This window comes from Phalacrocorax carbo, chromosome 3 (assembly GCF_963921805.1).
Source record: "Phalacrocorax carbo chromosome 3, bPhaCar2.1, whole genome shotgun sequence".
Lineage (NCBI taxonomy): Eukaryota > Metazoa > Chordata > Aves > Suliformes > Phalacrocoracidae > Phalacrocorax > Phalacrocorax carbo.
This window is the reverse complement of record NC_087515.1, coordinates 45,269,379-45,286,183: the sequence shown is the minus strand read 5'-3', so window position 1 is coordinate 45,286,183 and position 16,805 is coordinate 45,269,379. Positions and strand designations below refer to the sequence as shown.

Below are 16,805 nucleotides of genomic sequence, written 5' to 3'. Positions count from 1 at the left end.
AGGCTTTGGTATAGTCCATCTGACTTTAATTATGCCATGGGTACTGCTGCCAAGTTACCTAACTATTGTTTAAATGAATTCCTGTCTTGCTTAAAACAGCTTCTCTTGTGTTTGAAGGTGTCAAGCTACTAATTTTCTCAACTGTATTCCCACTGTGATGCGCTGTGAGACTATCGACACGTTTATAGGATGGCTGTCTCCCTCACCTTCCTCAAATTCTTCTGTCCTAAAAACCTATGTGCTGTACAATAAATGAGTTTATTCTGAATGGTTTTTTTCCCCCCTACAGCTCTTTTCTGATGCTTAAGTCCTGTTGTAACTCAGAGAAGGACCCTGTCTACCCAGATGTCCATTTTCCTACTGAGGTTTTAATTCCCCTACCTGCAAAACTAGCAACACAATCCTGATTGCCTCTTTCCCAGCTGTTCTTGAGAAATTCTGCTTTCCCCATTATTAAATTGGTGATTTTTTAATTATAGTATTTCATATCTCTCTCTTTCCTTTCTGTCCATGGTATGTCAAGAGATCTGTATTTAAATATCGTTCAAAAGTAGTTAATTACCTTGGAAGAGATAGCATAAATCCTGCTGAGACTCTGATTGCATTAACAAAACTGGCAGTAATTTTCTCTGTCGTCACCTTTCTGAAATATGACATTACTCCTTGCAATAATAGGAATGTCTTGGAGGGTACACTGTTTCAACTTAACCTGTGCATAACTCTCAGAATAATTAGAATAATGTGCAAATTATTCTAATGATATGCAACTTTCAGGTAGGAGGTGTGAATGCTGTAAATTACATTTGTGATCCTTTAACAAGGGACCTGATGTATTATGCCTTCCAGAAGTCTTCATCAAAATTGATGCTGTCAGCTCAGGAACCAATGATGGCCTGACACTGTTTTTGAAGTTTTAATACATTAGGATTGAAGTTTGTGATGTATTTGGCGTGATCCAGGAACACCGAGGGATACATCCATTCTGACAGGGGATATGTGTCTCATTATTAAACTGTTTCGATTTGTCACCTGTGCAAAACCCTGGCCCTGTTTAAAGCTGTTGTACTTCATAATGGGAAAAGCCCCAGGATCCACTGATGATTCAGTTACGCGAGTTAGCGCATAAGATCTGTCTGTTCACCTATAGAATTTTCTTCACAAGGAAATTTTGCAGGGAGAGCAATTTGATGTTAGTTAAAACATCTTCTGGTGTTCTTTGCAAAGTCACTATGTGGGAAATTGAGCTGTTGGATTGCTTCATGTAGATTTTAGCTCAGAATCCACACTGGGCAAAAACACTAACACTCTGGTTAGATCATCACAATTACCTTTCTGTTCAGTTAGTCTTGATCCCAGCAAATATTAGTTTCTTACCAAAAAATGTATATGAGATCCATAGAATGAATTCCTAAATGCTATATCACTTCTAGGAGAAATTTCCTGTATTAGTAGATCATGGCCAGTGATGTGCGGAAACTGACAGCCTTTGAAGTGATACCACTTCATCATCATAGAGGTGTTTGTTTGTTTATTCTTAAAGCCAAAGCCATAGGATTTGAATGATCAGGAGATATTCTAATGTGGCCAGGCAGCATGAATCTGTAGCTTACTATAAGCTTTGGAAATAATAGCAAACACTTGCTGCAACTTGACTCCATGAACTACGTCAGGATTGCTGTAACCTAGGCATTTCATCCGGGTCTTTTGTCTGCTTCAACGTGCCTGGCTTTCTACTCTGTAATTGCTGTAAGGTTAGGAAATACCTTCTAGTGTTTGTAAGTATCTCTCTAGGTAGTGAACTTGTTTTGTCTCTAATAATTTGAAATTATTAAGCTCCATCTTTGCCCTCATGCTTTCCTAGTTATGTTGAGTTGAGTCCACTTCACATTTTCTGGGAGTAATGGCAAACAGAATAATAGCTGTATCAGGCACACATATTCCTTTGTCTTTCTGGTGTTTCTTGCTATTGCTTGTAAAGTTCAGATGAGAAGCCTTTGGGAGAAGAGTTTACTACGCAATTCATTTATCTCCCGCATACTGTTTGATATAAGTGCCTTACTTAGTTGGTATCGGATAGTATCTGTTATGGTTTATATTGCAATTTCTGAAACCTATGGTTCGACATAGTGTTTTCTTAGATTTTTGTCCCCATCATTGCATTGCATTTTCATGGATTGCAAACAACATTTGTCCTCAGTCTGTGTGCATGACTCTAAGCTTCTGTGCTGTAGAGAGATGTATGCGACTTCTTTTGACAGTCACTGTAGTACAACCATTCTGCAATGTGTAATTCTACTTGCGGAACTAAATTCATACCAGATGAAACATGCTGATCTGTAGGTTTTGCAAAAATTGCACACGGTAGACACTTTACTTAATAGTTGCAAATAAAATCCATTGATGCCAGAATGCACATTGCTTGTAGCATGTGCAGGGCTAGAAATCCATATCTTGACATACCAGGCTAAGAGACTTCTTGAAGAATGTAAACATGTGCATAAAAACTTACAGAACGAAGACAATGAAACATGCATCTTCCAAGTTCATCTTAGTTCTAGTTTGGACCTTTTGGCACTGGTGTCACTAGACTTTTACCAAGTTCTTTTCTTCCTGAATGTTGTTTATGAGTATGTATTCTGCATCCTTCCAGCCTCCTATGTTGCACTCAAAAGTACCGTTTCAGTGTTAGTCTGAAAATTATATAGTAAGGGTATTGTTTTCCTAAATATATAACAAATTTTTCTGTTTAACAGTATATTTCTAATGTGCTTGTCATTCATGTCTCTATTTTCATAGTATTAGTGTCATAGTTGGCATTGCAGACTTGATTATTTGGTGCCAAAAGAATTTATTATAAGGCAAATATGTTGCAGTTTAACTTGTGCTCGACTGAAAAAATTATGCAAGTCTGGAAGGTGAAGATTCTGTCTTTTCATACCTTTGTCATTATTTCTGTGGTATGCTGTCATGAATCCGTACGGAGAGGCGGTAAGTTTTTAGTCAGTAATTAGATGACAGTTGATTAACAAATCAAAAACATTCTCTCGTGCTTGTGAAAAAGGACCCAATCTTCATACAAACTTCAAGTAGAAGAACAGAACAAGCAGCAGTTAATACTGTTTACAGGGAGCAAACTTTTCAGAGTTCCTGAGTTGTTAAATTCTAAATCTCTGGCAAGTTCAATAGCACATGGATTCCTAAGTTATTCTAAAGGCTTCTTATATTTCCTAAACCTTCTGTACAGTCTTGGAAATTTTACTCCTAGTCCTTATTGGTTGCCTTAATACCAGATATATATTTTTTCTTGAAACTTCAGCAGAAATCAATAATCAGTCTAAACAAGGATTCTGCAGACACACAGTAATAAGAACTAAATTTTTTTTGGCTGGGTTGCTATTTATAGTTTGTGTTGTGTGAAGATTGTACTTTCCTGAGGCTTTGTCACATTGCAAGAGGCTGTGACCTTCATTTTAGCACCTTATAGATGTATAAGTTTCATAACTATTTTTAATTTAAGTCTTGTCTGTATAGCTCAGTAAGCTATAAATTCCCCATGTAGCTGTTTTTGGTTTACATTTTAGAAACTTGAGCCTGTAAGATATGAAATGTATTGTAACAGAAAAGGAACCACATATTTAAAGTAAAGCATATCATTGCCAGAAACTGAAGAGACTTGTAATCTCAATTCATGTCAATAGTATATTCATCTTAAGAAATTTCTGATTTCTATATTTCTGTTTCCTTTTTTCTTTTCCTGGGGACTGCATACAATCATTAAGAATCCCCCAGTGTCTAATGAATGCCTAAGTATGGTGGGTTTGGGAAAACGTGTAATTATGGCAGTCAACCTAGTGAGTTTGCATGGAACCCGACAGTTTTATTCTTTGAGATCCAGCCTTCCAGTGACAATGATCCATAGGGAACAGAATTGCACACCAGCCACTCCAAACTGTGACTGTCCAGTGGCAAGCCCTGGGTGGGATTCAGCTGGACTGTACCCTTCTCACAGCTAAAATGGGACCCCATATAGTACCTCCATCTTCAGCTTCTGCTCCAGATGGGTATGGGCCTTCATAGGTCCTGTCATCCCCATGTGGCTGTCTCACATACCCCCATGGACATCTGAAATCACCTACATTTAGGGTCTTGTCCCAGATGCTTTTCTCCTCCTGTTAGGGAGGAAACATCTGTGTAGAACCAAATCATCTGCAAGCAATCAGATGTTGCATCAGTGATTATCAGTCTGTTCTCCTGTCTATGTTTAGCTGTAGCAATGCACTGTCCTCCTAATTTGCTCAAGATTTCAATGTCTTCTTGAAATTTGGCAGTACTAATCAAACATGGCTATCGCTTGGTACAGTTTTCAACACCTATCTCTTCATATAGGTATCTGTCTTGAAAGCTTTATGTAGATCAGTCAGCTTGCACTGGTAAAATCTGATCGAGAAACAGATGAACTTTCTTCTTAAACTGAGGAAGAGTAAAATAAAGTTTCTTCCCCTTTTGGAACAGATTTTATTCTTAGTGGGAGACTTGTATTTAAAGACAAAGTCTGTATTATTCTCTCAGTAGTTTTATTTCAAGGATATAGCTGTTTGCACCTACTGCTGCTATACTGGAAGTGGTCACAGTAGCTCAAAAATATTTAATTAAAGAGAGATTTCAAAAAGCAGATTGGGATTTTTGGATTTCTTTAGAGGTTATATTGTCTCTACAGAACAGACTTGCATGAAAACATGATTTTCTGGGTCTCGGTTTCCTTGCTGCAACTCCACTCACACAGGTTTGCTCCTAATTTATGCCAGCATAAGTGGCTACCTCTTTGCTACTAAATTAATCAGGGCCAGCACAGAGGTTTAGTACTGTGACATGATGTGCACGCTGTTCAATTCTTAGTTCTCCCCTTGATACAAATCTGGCTCATGCCAGCTAGCACTATTCCAGAGGCTGCAGGACCTAAATGCAATGAAAATTTCTCTCCTTGCTTTAAGGGCAATATGAACAAATAGTTAAGTACTGCAGAATATGGGGATCTAAAAAGTATTGCACTTAAAATTGACTTTACTGCAATGACATCACTCCTGTTGACTTCCTTGGCATCAAAATCTTGCCTAGGAATTTTCTTGCTCTGTGTGTCTCACTGGAAACCAATTTGCAGCTGTGGTTTAAGGCGACTGCCAAATCTGTTGACACGGGTTCTCTGTAACTATGTGCTACAGAGTTATGAGGCTGAGCTGCCAGTATGATCTTTGGTATGAAGAGAATACAAGACAGCGTGATCTAATAAGCTGAGAAGAGACTCAACACACAAAGGTTGCATATCCTAATTGTGCTTTTGGTTTCTGAGAAGTCAATGAAATCCTAGATTTGTCAAGCTCTATGGCAAAACATCCATTCATTTTAAATTTAATCTGTAGCCTTTGTGTATTAGGTGTCTTTACGTTGCTTTAGTGGATTCCTTGCATTTGTGCCCGGAAAGAACACTTACTCTGTGGCAGACTACTGAGAATCTATTTTGATTTGGAATGCCAGCAGAATTTTTAAAACAATCCAATAAAAAGTGGATTAGCATATCACAATGGGTATTCACTCAAGATTTTTAAAGGACGCCAAGCATAAAATTGCTGAGTCACTCTGGGCTGGGGTTTAAGTTGGCCTTTTTGCAAGAGAAATGGGGTGTTACAAATAAGATACAATTTTTGAAAAGTGACCAGGGACATGCAGGGAATGGTGTCCCCCAGGGATCTCTTACTGGACATGTGCTCTCTCACATTTTCACTAATGGTCTGGAAAAAGGGGCGAGGAAGAATAGGTGGCAATATGTATTGACAATACTGAATTCTTCAGGCTAGTGAAAAATTAGCTCTGGACAACAAGCATTGCAGCAAGTTCTTGTTGGTAGTGTGTAATGCTGATAAAACCGTAGACAAAATTGAGGTCACTAAGTAAAAATCAATGAATGAATCAGAGGGGGAAATGATTCTAGGAACGCACAAATAACAGTGTGCTCTAAATTAGCTATTTACTGCAACTAAGGAAGGCTATATTGTAATCATAAGAGATGTTTCTGAAACTGTGAACTGTGGCAAGAAGGCAAATAGAAGTTAGCAATCTTTTAAAAAAAGCAACAGACAATAAACAAAGCATCATTTGCAGATGTATAAATCCATACTGTGCCCTCAAGTGTTGTATGCAATTTTAATTCTCTTCTTCTGCATCTCAAAAAGGTATTACTGAACTTTGCAGAGTGAAGAGAAAGTTGAGCATTAAAATACAGATTTTTATTATTATTTTTTAGTTTTTAAATCTGTGTAAGGACAAAGACACTAAGCTAGACTAGATTTAAATAGATTAAGATTCTTTAGCTTAGGAAGAGACAAGTCAAGGGTCAAGGCAGAGGTCATTTAAGTGCAGAAAATTATGCGTTGTATAATTGGTTGAGTAAGAAAGCTGAACAGACCACAATGGTCAAAGTAAATTGTCAAATGAAATTATCAGGCAATGTTATAATAAAAAAGGAAATATTTTTTTACAGATTAAATCAATTATCAGAACTCACAATTCATTATCACAGTATTTGTGTGTTCAAAAATGATGACCAAATTCATAGTTAGACCCCAGTGACTGCTGAATGTGATAACACAATCTCAGGCTCATAAAATTTCAAAGCCACCAATTGCTGGAAGTTGGGAGAAAATACTGAGGAAAGTATCAGTCTCTATTTTTGTTTTTAGAATCTTTGATGAATCATCTGCTACTTAGGACTGCTACAGTTGACATATGGAAATAGAAACTGTACTGTCTACTACAGGTGTTATTACAGGTAATAATATACTTGTGAGAGTACAGTTCAGCAGTGCATCTAGTATGTAACTAGTGAGCTCTGAATCATTTCAGGCATCTGTAGTTCTGCTGTATTTGATTTTGGTGCCAGCAAAAGCTTAGGTGCATCTGTCTTCACTGTGGAGGTGCTCTGAATGCACAGCCTCCAATTCCACCACTTTCTTCTCAAATAAAACTCTGTGATAACATGTAAAAAGTCAACACTAATGTAATGCAAAATGGCAATTAACCATTCAACCACTGACCATTTAGGTTAGCTGAAATTGTTGAACTTCCTCATGATGTTCAGTCAGTCACCCGTACCCCAGTGCTTGGATTTGAAGTGCTGCACAAAAGCATCCACGTTACCACTCTCCAGAAGCAGCAAATCTTCTTGTTTTGGTTATTCCAATTCTGAGACTCTTTCTCTACTTTCCTGTGGGACTCTAGGGATGGATGAAATGCTCTTTGTTTTCCTTACTTTAGTTTTTAGAGAAGACGTCACTGTTATTTTTTTGCATTTTCACTGTAGTTTTTTTGCATTTGTTCTCCCAGCCTTGTACTAACCCTGGGCTGTTTGAAGACTCTGGGTTTTCATCATTCATAGACTGGAGAATATGGGTCACAGTCTGACTCCACATTCTTAGTATTTCACTACTATTGATGCCGTTTACTACTAGCTGTTTGTATTAAGTAGGTGACAGTGGTTTCATGTGTAAATACGTATGTCATACTGACTGCATAGAACAGTAGCAGCTGAAGTGAGAGTGTCACAACAGAAGAGTTTTATTGCTGAAGAAGAGTTTCGTAATGCAGGAGTCAGATATGAGCTTCCCCACTCCTTGACTAATAAGGTATATAATAACAAAGTGTTTCTTTAAAAAAAGTGATAGAATCAGCATGCTAATTCTCTCCTGGGTTCAGGGTGCATTATCACATCATCACAGCTTGACAAGCTACCCTGTCAATTGAATTGTCATAGATGACCACAAGTATGCTCTTAGCTCATGGCAAATGTAAGGTAATATGACTGAGTTTAATCCTTGATGAAATACTGTATCTCATTGCTGTGTGCACACAGCACTTGTGGCTCATGTGTAATATGATTTGACCATGTATTTAACTCATCCTCATAAAATGTTTTTAATGGTAAATAGGTTGCCCTAAAAGAGCAAATGAGGTAGGAGTGCATGTGTAGCATTACTTCAAAGGTCTACCCTCACATGGTGAGAGCCATCCCTGCATTCCTTCTCCCTCATAGGGAAATAAGTCTTTCCAAAGCCTAAATGTGTTTCTGTTCAGCCCTAGCAGTATTTTTTTCCTATTAGTATTTTCTTCAAAATCTTTATATTCTGTCAGGTGCCCAACACCTTTTTTTTTTTTTTCCTCTCCTCCCACCCCCCCACCCCCCCACCCCCAAAAAAAAAAACCAAAACACTTTGTGAATCCAGGATTGGACAGCAAGTTATACTAAAATCAAAATCTTTTGAGGATAAAGGCATGCAGCATGAAGATCAATAATACTCTAGGTCTGACAAGTGAAGTAAATTTGCAGTTGTTCTTAATATGACTTCAAGCCTATTGTATTTCAGCTTGCTGCATTACATAAATAGATAATCTACTTTTTTCAGCTCATCTATCCCTCAGGCAGCACTGCGTTAATGGTATTTCTTCATATGTTGATATTCTTGCTTTATAATACTCAAAACTTTATTTCATGTGTCCTTTTTTTTCTTTTTTACAGAGGGCACTATATTTTCTGGATTACATTGTGTTATTTTTGAATTGGCAGGTTGGCTGCTACTAGACAGTAACTCTAGATGCCATCATATTTTGCAGAAATAAGGGCGTTACCACTCTTCCAAAGTGGTATACTGAATATAAGTTGTTTTGAGAAGATTGCAACTGAGACACTTAGCTTCTTTTATTTGAAAATTTGAAAATAAAAGTACCCTTAGAGGTATGGAGGAAGTCACTGAAAATATGATTAAAAGCATTTGTGAAATCAGAACGGAAATAGAAGGCTGGGTTCACAGCTGTTTTGGATACTTCCTCAGATCTGAGGAACATCATGGTAAAGGTGCTGTATTTTAGACAGGATTTGTTGTATATAGGTTAGTTGGTGCAATGGGTTGCACAAGACTTCCAGAAGCAGAGTCAGGCACAGTGTAGGTGAGTATTTAATGTTGCCCTTCCCTTTTTATAACTCTGTCTTGCAAGAACAGAGTATTGTGGTTTCCATTTAATCACCTTTGAAATAATTGTCCAATTACACAACAATATGTTGCCAATCTTTCACAAGTTTCACATGTTTCAAAATAGACAAGGGAGTGGTGTTGAAGAGACCTGCAGTTGACAACATTGGTGGAGAGGAGAGAAAATGGAAGATACTTGTAGTGGTCAGGAACAACTGCAGTGTTAAAGGTCCTTCTCTTCAGGTATAGGTTGTGTCAGCTGATACAGTATGACGTCTAAATGTTTCTCCTAATTTGTGGTACATTAGAGAAAAGATTTGCCTCAAGGTCTAAGCTTTGATGAGGTGAAATGTATTAATTACAAGTTTCTGTTCTATATTTTCAGCAGAATGGCATATCAAATGGAACTGTCTACAAAAAAACATTTATTGAGCAATTTGAACAGGCACCAATGTATGTCGCTGTTCTTACATTCCTGGGTTTTGGAGTGGGAACAATATTTGGCTACCTGCGAGATTTTATGAGAGCCTGGGGACTAGAAAAACGTAACATTGCTGAAGAAAGAGAACAACAAAAAGTATGTATGAAAAAGACATCATGTATCCACAGCTGAATCTTGCCCTGCTTGCACATTATGTGCAACCTACTGAAGTAATAAGGCAAACAACTTTCATCTTAGAGAACATTGCATAGTGATGAGGAATGGCACACTGCAGTATAGTTTAACACATGTATGAATATGTACCTATATATATGTAAAATCATAATTTTCACCCAGAGAGATGTTCTCTTTGTTCTAAGAGTGTCAGAATACTCTCAGCAAAATCGAATCTCAGTGTATTAGGTCAATCAACAGAAAAAGAAAGCTAAGAAATGCCTCATGTTACATATATCACCTCTCCAGGTCACTCAAACCCTGATTTTCCTTTGTCCCATCTGTCTGTCTTACTTTGTCCTTCATAGTCATAAGCAGTGCTAACATCTTTGTACCTGCTGACTTATGTTTGCTGAACTGCTGGTCACAGAGCACTCAGGAATCATTGTCCCAGGACAAAGTGAATGTAGCCTGAATTCTTGTGAGTCCTGACTTAGAAATTCTTCATTCCCACATAGTTCTAAGTCAAACTTGCACCTCAGCAAGCTCAATTGCTGTCTAAATTTGTTTAGGTTTTTTTGTTGCTCCTGCTTCTCTGCTCAGTTTGAGCCATCATTTACAGTAACACCTGGCATAATGGAGGAAAAATACAAATAGTCTTACTGTTCCTCTCACAAATAAAATTCCTGAAATTGTTTCCTTTTTTGGCTTTTCAAAGATACGTGCACTACTTAATGAACTATCACTGTGCAGTCTTTTTATCAGCATTCTCATGGAATATCCTTTTCAGTTTGCTTCATGATTTGGCCATTTGTTGAACTATTTGGATTCTGGACGTGCAGTTAAATGTTTTTGCCATCCACCGTGGATTATGTGTTCATATAATTCTCCAGTCTCCTGCATATGTAACTACATGCCATATTATTTTATCAGTCTATTGCATCCAGTGTCTAATATGACTATATTACTGTTTCATATAAAATTTTTGTTTAGGTTCCATACCTTTCTTTTAATTTAATTTCCAAGTAAAATTCATAGATAGAAATTAATTGTCAACCAAACTAGTTGCCTTAACTGGCCATTTGCATCTCCAGTCTAGGCCAATAATGCCAGATCAATTAAATTGGACTAGCTTTAATCTAATGTATCCAGCATTTCATGAAAATGAATGAGTTGTTTATCCTAGTTTTACAATCTGCTCTGCACATAGCAAAATGCTTGGTTTGAAGCATTTAGCTTCTCCAAGTGAAAGAATATTGAACTGGAGAAGTAGGCGACCTTGCTGACCATTAAAAAACAAAAAAAGACCCTAAAAAAGCCAACACTGTCTTTCAAGGGAATGAAAGTAAGATATTTGCGGATTGGAGCTGTTTGTAACATAGGAACATGTGGCTGTTATAGCTTTCTGTTTACTAATGAATTATTTTTTCCTTTTTAATGGGAATGACTTGAGTACAGAAGCAGACATTTTCCTAGTAATATAACCCTGTGCATGTTTTCCAACCAGGATTTTGTGCCACTTTATCAAGATTTTGAGAATTTTTACACCAGGAACCTCTACATGAGAATACGGGATAACTGGAATCGTCCAATTTGCAGTGTCCCAGGGCCACAGTTTGACCTCATGGAACGCGTTACAGATGATTACAACTGGACGTTTAGGTGAGTCAGCTTACACTCTGCAGCTGTGAGCTTCATAAGAATACTCTTAATACATCTACAAAGCGCAGAAAGTTATATCTAGCCCCTCATACCTAGATCCCTGACTAATATACATCAGCCTATTTTTTTTCTATCAGTACCATGCTGATAATCTTTCCCCTTTCTACTGAATATTGTTTGGAAATGCAGTATGGAAAGGACTGAACGCTATCACAAACAGGGTTTTTTTGGCTGTGTCAGCACAAGTAAGACTGCTTACGCTTCATTTATAACAACAGACCTTTATTCAGAATATTACAACGAAATTTGTTGTATCCCTTGGTTAGGATTTAAAACATAATTTCTTGCATTGCATAAACGCAGCTTCTTACTTTCATAGTGAGTCTCTGGCAGTGAGTTTTAAGCAGTTTATAGCTTGAAGTTTTCAGTGTATCGCAACTGTTACTGAATTAAATCAATATGGAAATTCACCACATAGACAATGTGTAGGTTGACTATATTTCAGCTTATTGAGAATGTATTTCCCACAGTATTTTCCTCCTGTTTAATTCCTGCATGTGAGTGAACACTGATGCTTTTGTGGAAGTTGTTGACAATTTGCTTGAAAAAATAGAGTAGTTCCTTAAATAAAGTCTGAGTCTGGTTTGTTTCTTTAAATCCATAAAAGCACCCATTCACCTAATACCAGTACATTGCCACCTTACAGCTTGGTATCTGGAAAACATTCTAAGCAAGATGCAATATTTAGTCAGGAAAACAGAAAGGCTGGAAAAGCTCCTGGGATGCTGAAGTATGAGGATTGTAAATTCCCAAATAGGAATTTGACAGTGGAATAAAATATGGCAGGAAAATGTTGAGGTTTTCTCTTTTCTTTTTGTTTAGGGTTGGAGGGCAAGTTGCACCACTGTTTAAAATTTGCTTTAATTATAGGTTTACAGGAAGGACTATCAAGAATGTAATCAATATGGGTTCTTATAACTACCTCGGCTTTGCAGAAACAGATGTTAATGCTTTGAAAACTGTGACCAGAGAGCTACAAAAATATGGGACAGGAATCTGCAGTACCAGACAAGAAATGGGTGAGTAAACATCTAGGTGGCCACCAAAGTTTCTGTAACTATATGGTTTTTCTTACAGGTATCTTGAAGGAATTGGATGCGTAGAGAATTGTAGTCACATCAACAATTACTTGTTTCACTATTAAAAGTGCTGCTGTGCTTTGTTCATTATCACATAAGGATTTTTTTAAAAGGAAAAATGTTATTGATTTTTGGAAAAGCAAAACCAAATGTATCATATAGTGGCCTGGGATTTTTAGTGATTGAAGTAACAGGCTTATTTTTTAAAAGTAGTAAAATAAGCATTGAGACTTCAAGAATTGTTCTAGGGCAAATTTAATTTCATCGCAGATTTATATTGATTACCACGTACAGTGTTCTGATTAGTCAAATGAGCTTTTATATATATTTTTTTAAATCCCATGTTCTAAGAATAAATTTTAATGTATTATGAGACATAAATGGGCACAAAATAAAAATTTCTAGTGTGCCTTTAAGGTATAAATTCAGGAAGGCTCCATCTGACTTTTTTGGGTTGTATGTCCTTCACGATTTTTTGCTTTTTAGGTCTGTAGGCTGCATGTAGTGTTATCTTTAGTTGTGTATTTTCACACACAGACTTGCGTTCCCAATGGTGCAATCAGCCTGTATTTCAGAGAAAACAATTTTGAGCCATAGAAATGCAAGGGGTGGATTCTCTTCAGGCTTTATTTTACTTGGGAGCTATCAAAAGAAAAAAAAAGGTAGGCTTCCCAGCATAGAGAAGTCTTGTATAGACTTTTTTTTTCCTTTCCCTAATCCAGCAACCTGAAAAATTTTCATTTTGTATCTCTCAAAGCAAACTCTCTTTTTCTCCAGAAATCTTACAGTAAAAATGTTGTATTTATTTTTTTATTTAAAGTCTCATTTTCAGACAAAAAAAAATAATGCTAACTTTGTCATCTGCTTCTTATCATCATGGTTTGATTTGCCGATAATAAATATGTCAGCGACCCCACTCAGAGAGGGTTTACAGATTGACTCTGCTTTCCTTTTGTAGGTGACCCATCTGGTGACGGCAGTACATTGTTTAACCCGAATTGCATGCTTGAAAGTGGTCACCATTACTAGTCACCTAAAGGAACATTTACTAGTCACTTAAAGGAACATTTCTCTGTCTTTTTCTCTTGGATTCTGTTTTGATTGAGAACATTTCAAGTTGTTTTCAGTATGTCAAAGATTATGCCTGGAGTTCCTCATCCTTTTTCTTTTGTGGAATTGTTTATGTGGAAGGCTTGCATAACTTCAACTTATTCTCAGAAAAAAACCCTTATTAAAAGATTGATTCTCCCTTCAAATATTAAAAACCTTATTAGTTAACTTCATCTAGTCTGTTTTGAGAGCCAATGTATACAGATTTCTAGGATTTTCTCTTCATCTGAACTCCTGTGCAGTACTCAGTTATCTTGACAGATTGAGCAAAGTTTTAGACTCATTCTAATTGCTTTCACAACAGATAGCCCCAGGAACTTCATTCAGGCATTCGCAGTGCAAGAATGGGCTACAAAAAAAGAACATTGTACAGTTTCTCATCAATATCAGTCATTTAGGGACTGCATTTCAGAGAGCAGCTTGGACATCAAGACTTATTAAAACAGGAAAGTAGGGTGTTAAGATCTGGCTTAGCATTTTGCCCTGGGCAGCTAACAGAGAGCCTGTGCTTGTGTAGTCAGGGAAGAGAGAGTTTGCTCCACAGAGCAGTACTGAGCAATGGTTACTTCATTGGCCCTGGCTCTGTTGGAGTCTGTCTACTACCAAGAACTGTACAAACAACCTAAGGAAATAGCTTCTTAAGAGTTGGGTGTTTTTCCTTTACCCCCTTGTGCTGCTTCAGCTCTATTCTGGTTCACAGGTGAGCAGATTTGAAAAAGTCTATCTGAGTTAAATATATATAGACATACACTTTCAAGAGAGAGGTAGGGAAGGGTCTGTATGAAAGGTCTTTACCTTTTTTAACGAACATTCACCATCTTCATCTTAAAAAAATAGAACAGAATGGTTTTATTCATGGGCAGATAACTTTTCAAAACTTGTGTTGTTATCGTGTGGCTGAGCTAAAGTGATTTGAAGTAAAAATGAAGTGATCTGTAGAAGCCAAGGCTATAAATTGTCTGTGCGGTCCTAATCCAAGGCAGCACTTGAACATATTTATAATTTCAAGCTAATTGACTTTGAAAATAGTGTCCTGCTTGTGTGCGTTTTAAGTGTCTGGCATGTTTGGGGTTTTACCAAGATCTGTCTCAAAGCAGTGATAGTCTCTCTTTTTTGAGAAGGGTCATTCCACTACTTTGAGAAGATTTCAGAGAGAGGGAAAAACAAAGAAGAAACAAATAAAATTAACGTGAGTGATATTTGAAAGAATACATGATGGTAAAACTGTCCTTTGTGGTCTTCTGTGTAAACTCCTCTTATAACTGTGCAGGCTGTGGAGTGGGTGTAAAATGCTGTCCTATCAGAATGTTGTTGCAGGTAGTTTGCTCTCAGAGTAACTTAATATGGATATTTTAACATGGTGGTTTATATCTTTGCAAAACTGTGTTTTATTAAGGAAACCTAGTGAAGCTAAACCTTGCTAAATGTAAAATAGTTATTTTACATTCCCAGAAAAGTAACTTAAGCCTGTGTGTAAACATAGTTCAGAAATTAACTTGAGTGAAAACTGTAAAGCCCTGTTCATGCTTTCTCTAAAATAATAACACACATGCCACTTGAACAGACGTTCCTGTTTAAGCACAAAAGCACTGGAAACTGGCTGGTCTTCCTAGATTTGTCCTCCATGAAAGATTTAAGGCTTTTCACTCCATTTTAAATTCCATGCTTTTTTTAAAATTATAATAATACTCACTTTATTAACATAACTGTGTCATTTAAGACCCATTCTTTAGGCTCTTGGGGGACTTCCAGTCTGAAAGAAATATATTTTTCTTTTTTTAAGACCAAGCTAACTATTATCTGTTAGGAGCAAGATTTTGGGGTTGTAAGTGGTCATTTCATGAAAACATTAGCTTAATTGTTCAGTGGTCAGAAGGCAAATCAAATACTAGAAATTATTAGGAAGTGAACAGAAAGCCAACCATAGAACCTCAGTATCCTACTGCATAAAGATGTGGTTTGCTGTCCTCTTGAGTACTCCATGCAATTCTGGTCAAAAACATTTAGCAGAACTGGAAAGTGTCAGAGAAGGGCAAAAAGGATCATCCAAGGCCTCCAACAGCTTCTGATTAAGAACTATTGAGCTAGCTGTCTTCAGCTGTCAGAAATTTGTGATATCTGGCTCAAAAGAGCCTAAAGGGGGAAATCTGAGAAATCTTCAAAATTATGTGTGGCATGGAAGAGTGGTCAGGGTTGGCTGTTTATTGCCTCTTCCACTACAAGATCTACGGGGTATTGTAAGAAGTTGGTAGAAGGCTTCCATCTAAATACAGGAGGCAGCTTTTCACACTGGAGGCTGGCAGACCCGAGGAACTCATTGCAAAGTAGGGTGCAGATGCTAAAACTTTACACTCCCTAGCATTCTAGGGAATGCTGGCCACATACAGAGAGATCATTGATAGTTACTAGAAATACCAGAACTATTATCTGATTCAGGATGTCCTTATGCTGAAATTAGTTAGAAGCTGGGATACTACTGTATGTATGCTTGTCCTGCTTTCATTCGTCCTCAGACATCAAAACAAGACCACTGTCAGATGAAGGATTATGGGCAAAAGGGACCTTTTGTGTGGCGCAGTGCCTCTAATACTAGTTGTTTAGCATTATTTTATGTAATTAGTTGTTTAGTATTAATTTATATTATTACTTATATGCCTATGGCCATTGCTGTACAATCATGAATACCGGACCCGTGCACTTGCAAGTGATCATACAAATTTGCCCTGAATCAGGAACGTGCACATACTCATATTTTTATATTGTTGGGGAGTATTTCTGATAGAGGTAGCATATAAGGAACTAATGAAGCAGTAACCTGGCTCTTTTCAGTGTTTCTGAGGACATTAGGATTAAAAACGCCTTGAAGGAAGACACTTAAAAGAGATCAAGAAGAAAGAGTTGCACATATGCTTGGGACATGTCTTCTAAGAGCAGTAGCTTGGGTGAATGTGTGAAAGTGGTTGTTTGCAGACAGTTGGCAGAAGGCAAAAGAACTGATATCGTGGTCAGTTTAGAGATTAAAGATTTTTCAGTTCTGTGTGGTACGTGGGATGGAATTAGTCCCTGAAGGATCCTGTCAGTGAAAATTTAAGCATGAGTAAGATCCTTCAGAAAATTTTGGAGCAGCTGGATATGTAGAATGAGGACCTTCTCGACCAGAGGGACAGGCTGGGAGGAATGATAGCACCATTCACCTAGAGTGGCAAGAGCATTCTGCGCACATCTGAGAATGGCAAAGTTAAACTTACTGAAGCCAGAGGGAAAGATGATGCATTAACTGTG

At 37.3% G+C, this 16,805-nt stretch overlaps 1 protein-coding gene across 14 annotated transcripts in view; it reads left to right on the top strand.

Annotated features, from left to right (window-relative positions):
* SPTLC3 (serine palmitoyltransferase long chain base subunit 3) overlaps positions 1-16,805 on the top strand; it is a 303,012-nt gene that overhangs the window by 237,416 nt on the left and 48,791 nt on the right. For 13 of the 14 annotated variants that reach the window (XM_064446775.1, XM_064446764.1, XM_064446765.1 and 10 more), the window contains 3 exons: positions 9,403-9,594; positions 11,120-11,274; positions 12,205-12,353. In XM_064446775.1, the coding sequence (XP_064302845.1) occupies positions 9,403-9,594; positions 11,120-11,274; positions 12,205-12,353 (496 nt within the window). The remainder of the gene's footprint in view (positions 1-9,402; positions 9,595-11,119; positions 11,275-12,204; positions 12,354-16,805) is intronic. The other variant, XM_064446778.1, reaches the window with a different exon arrangement.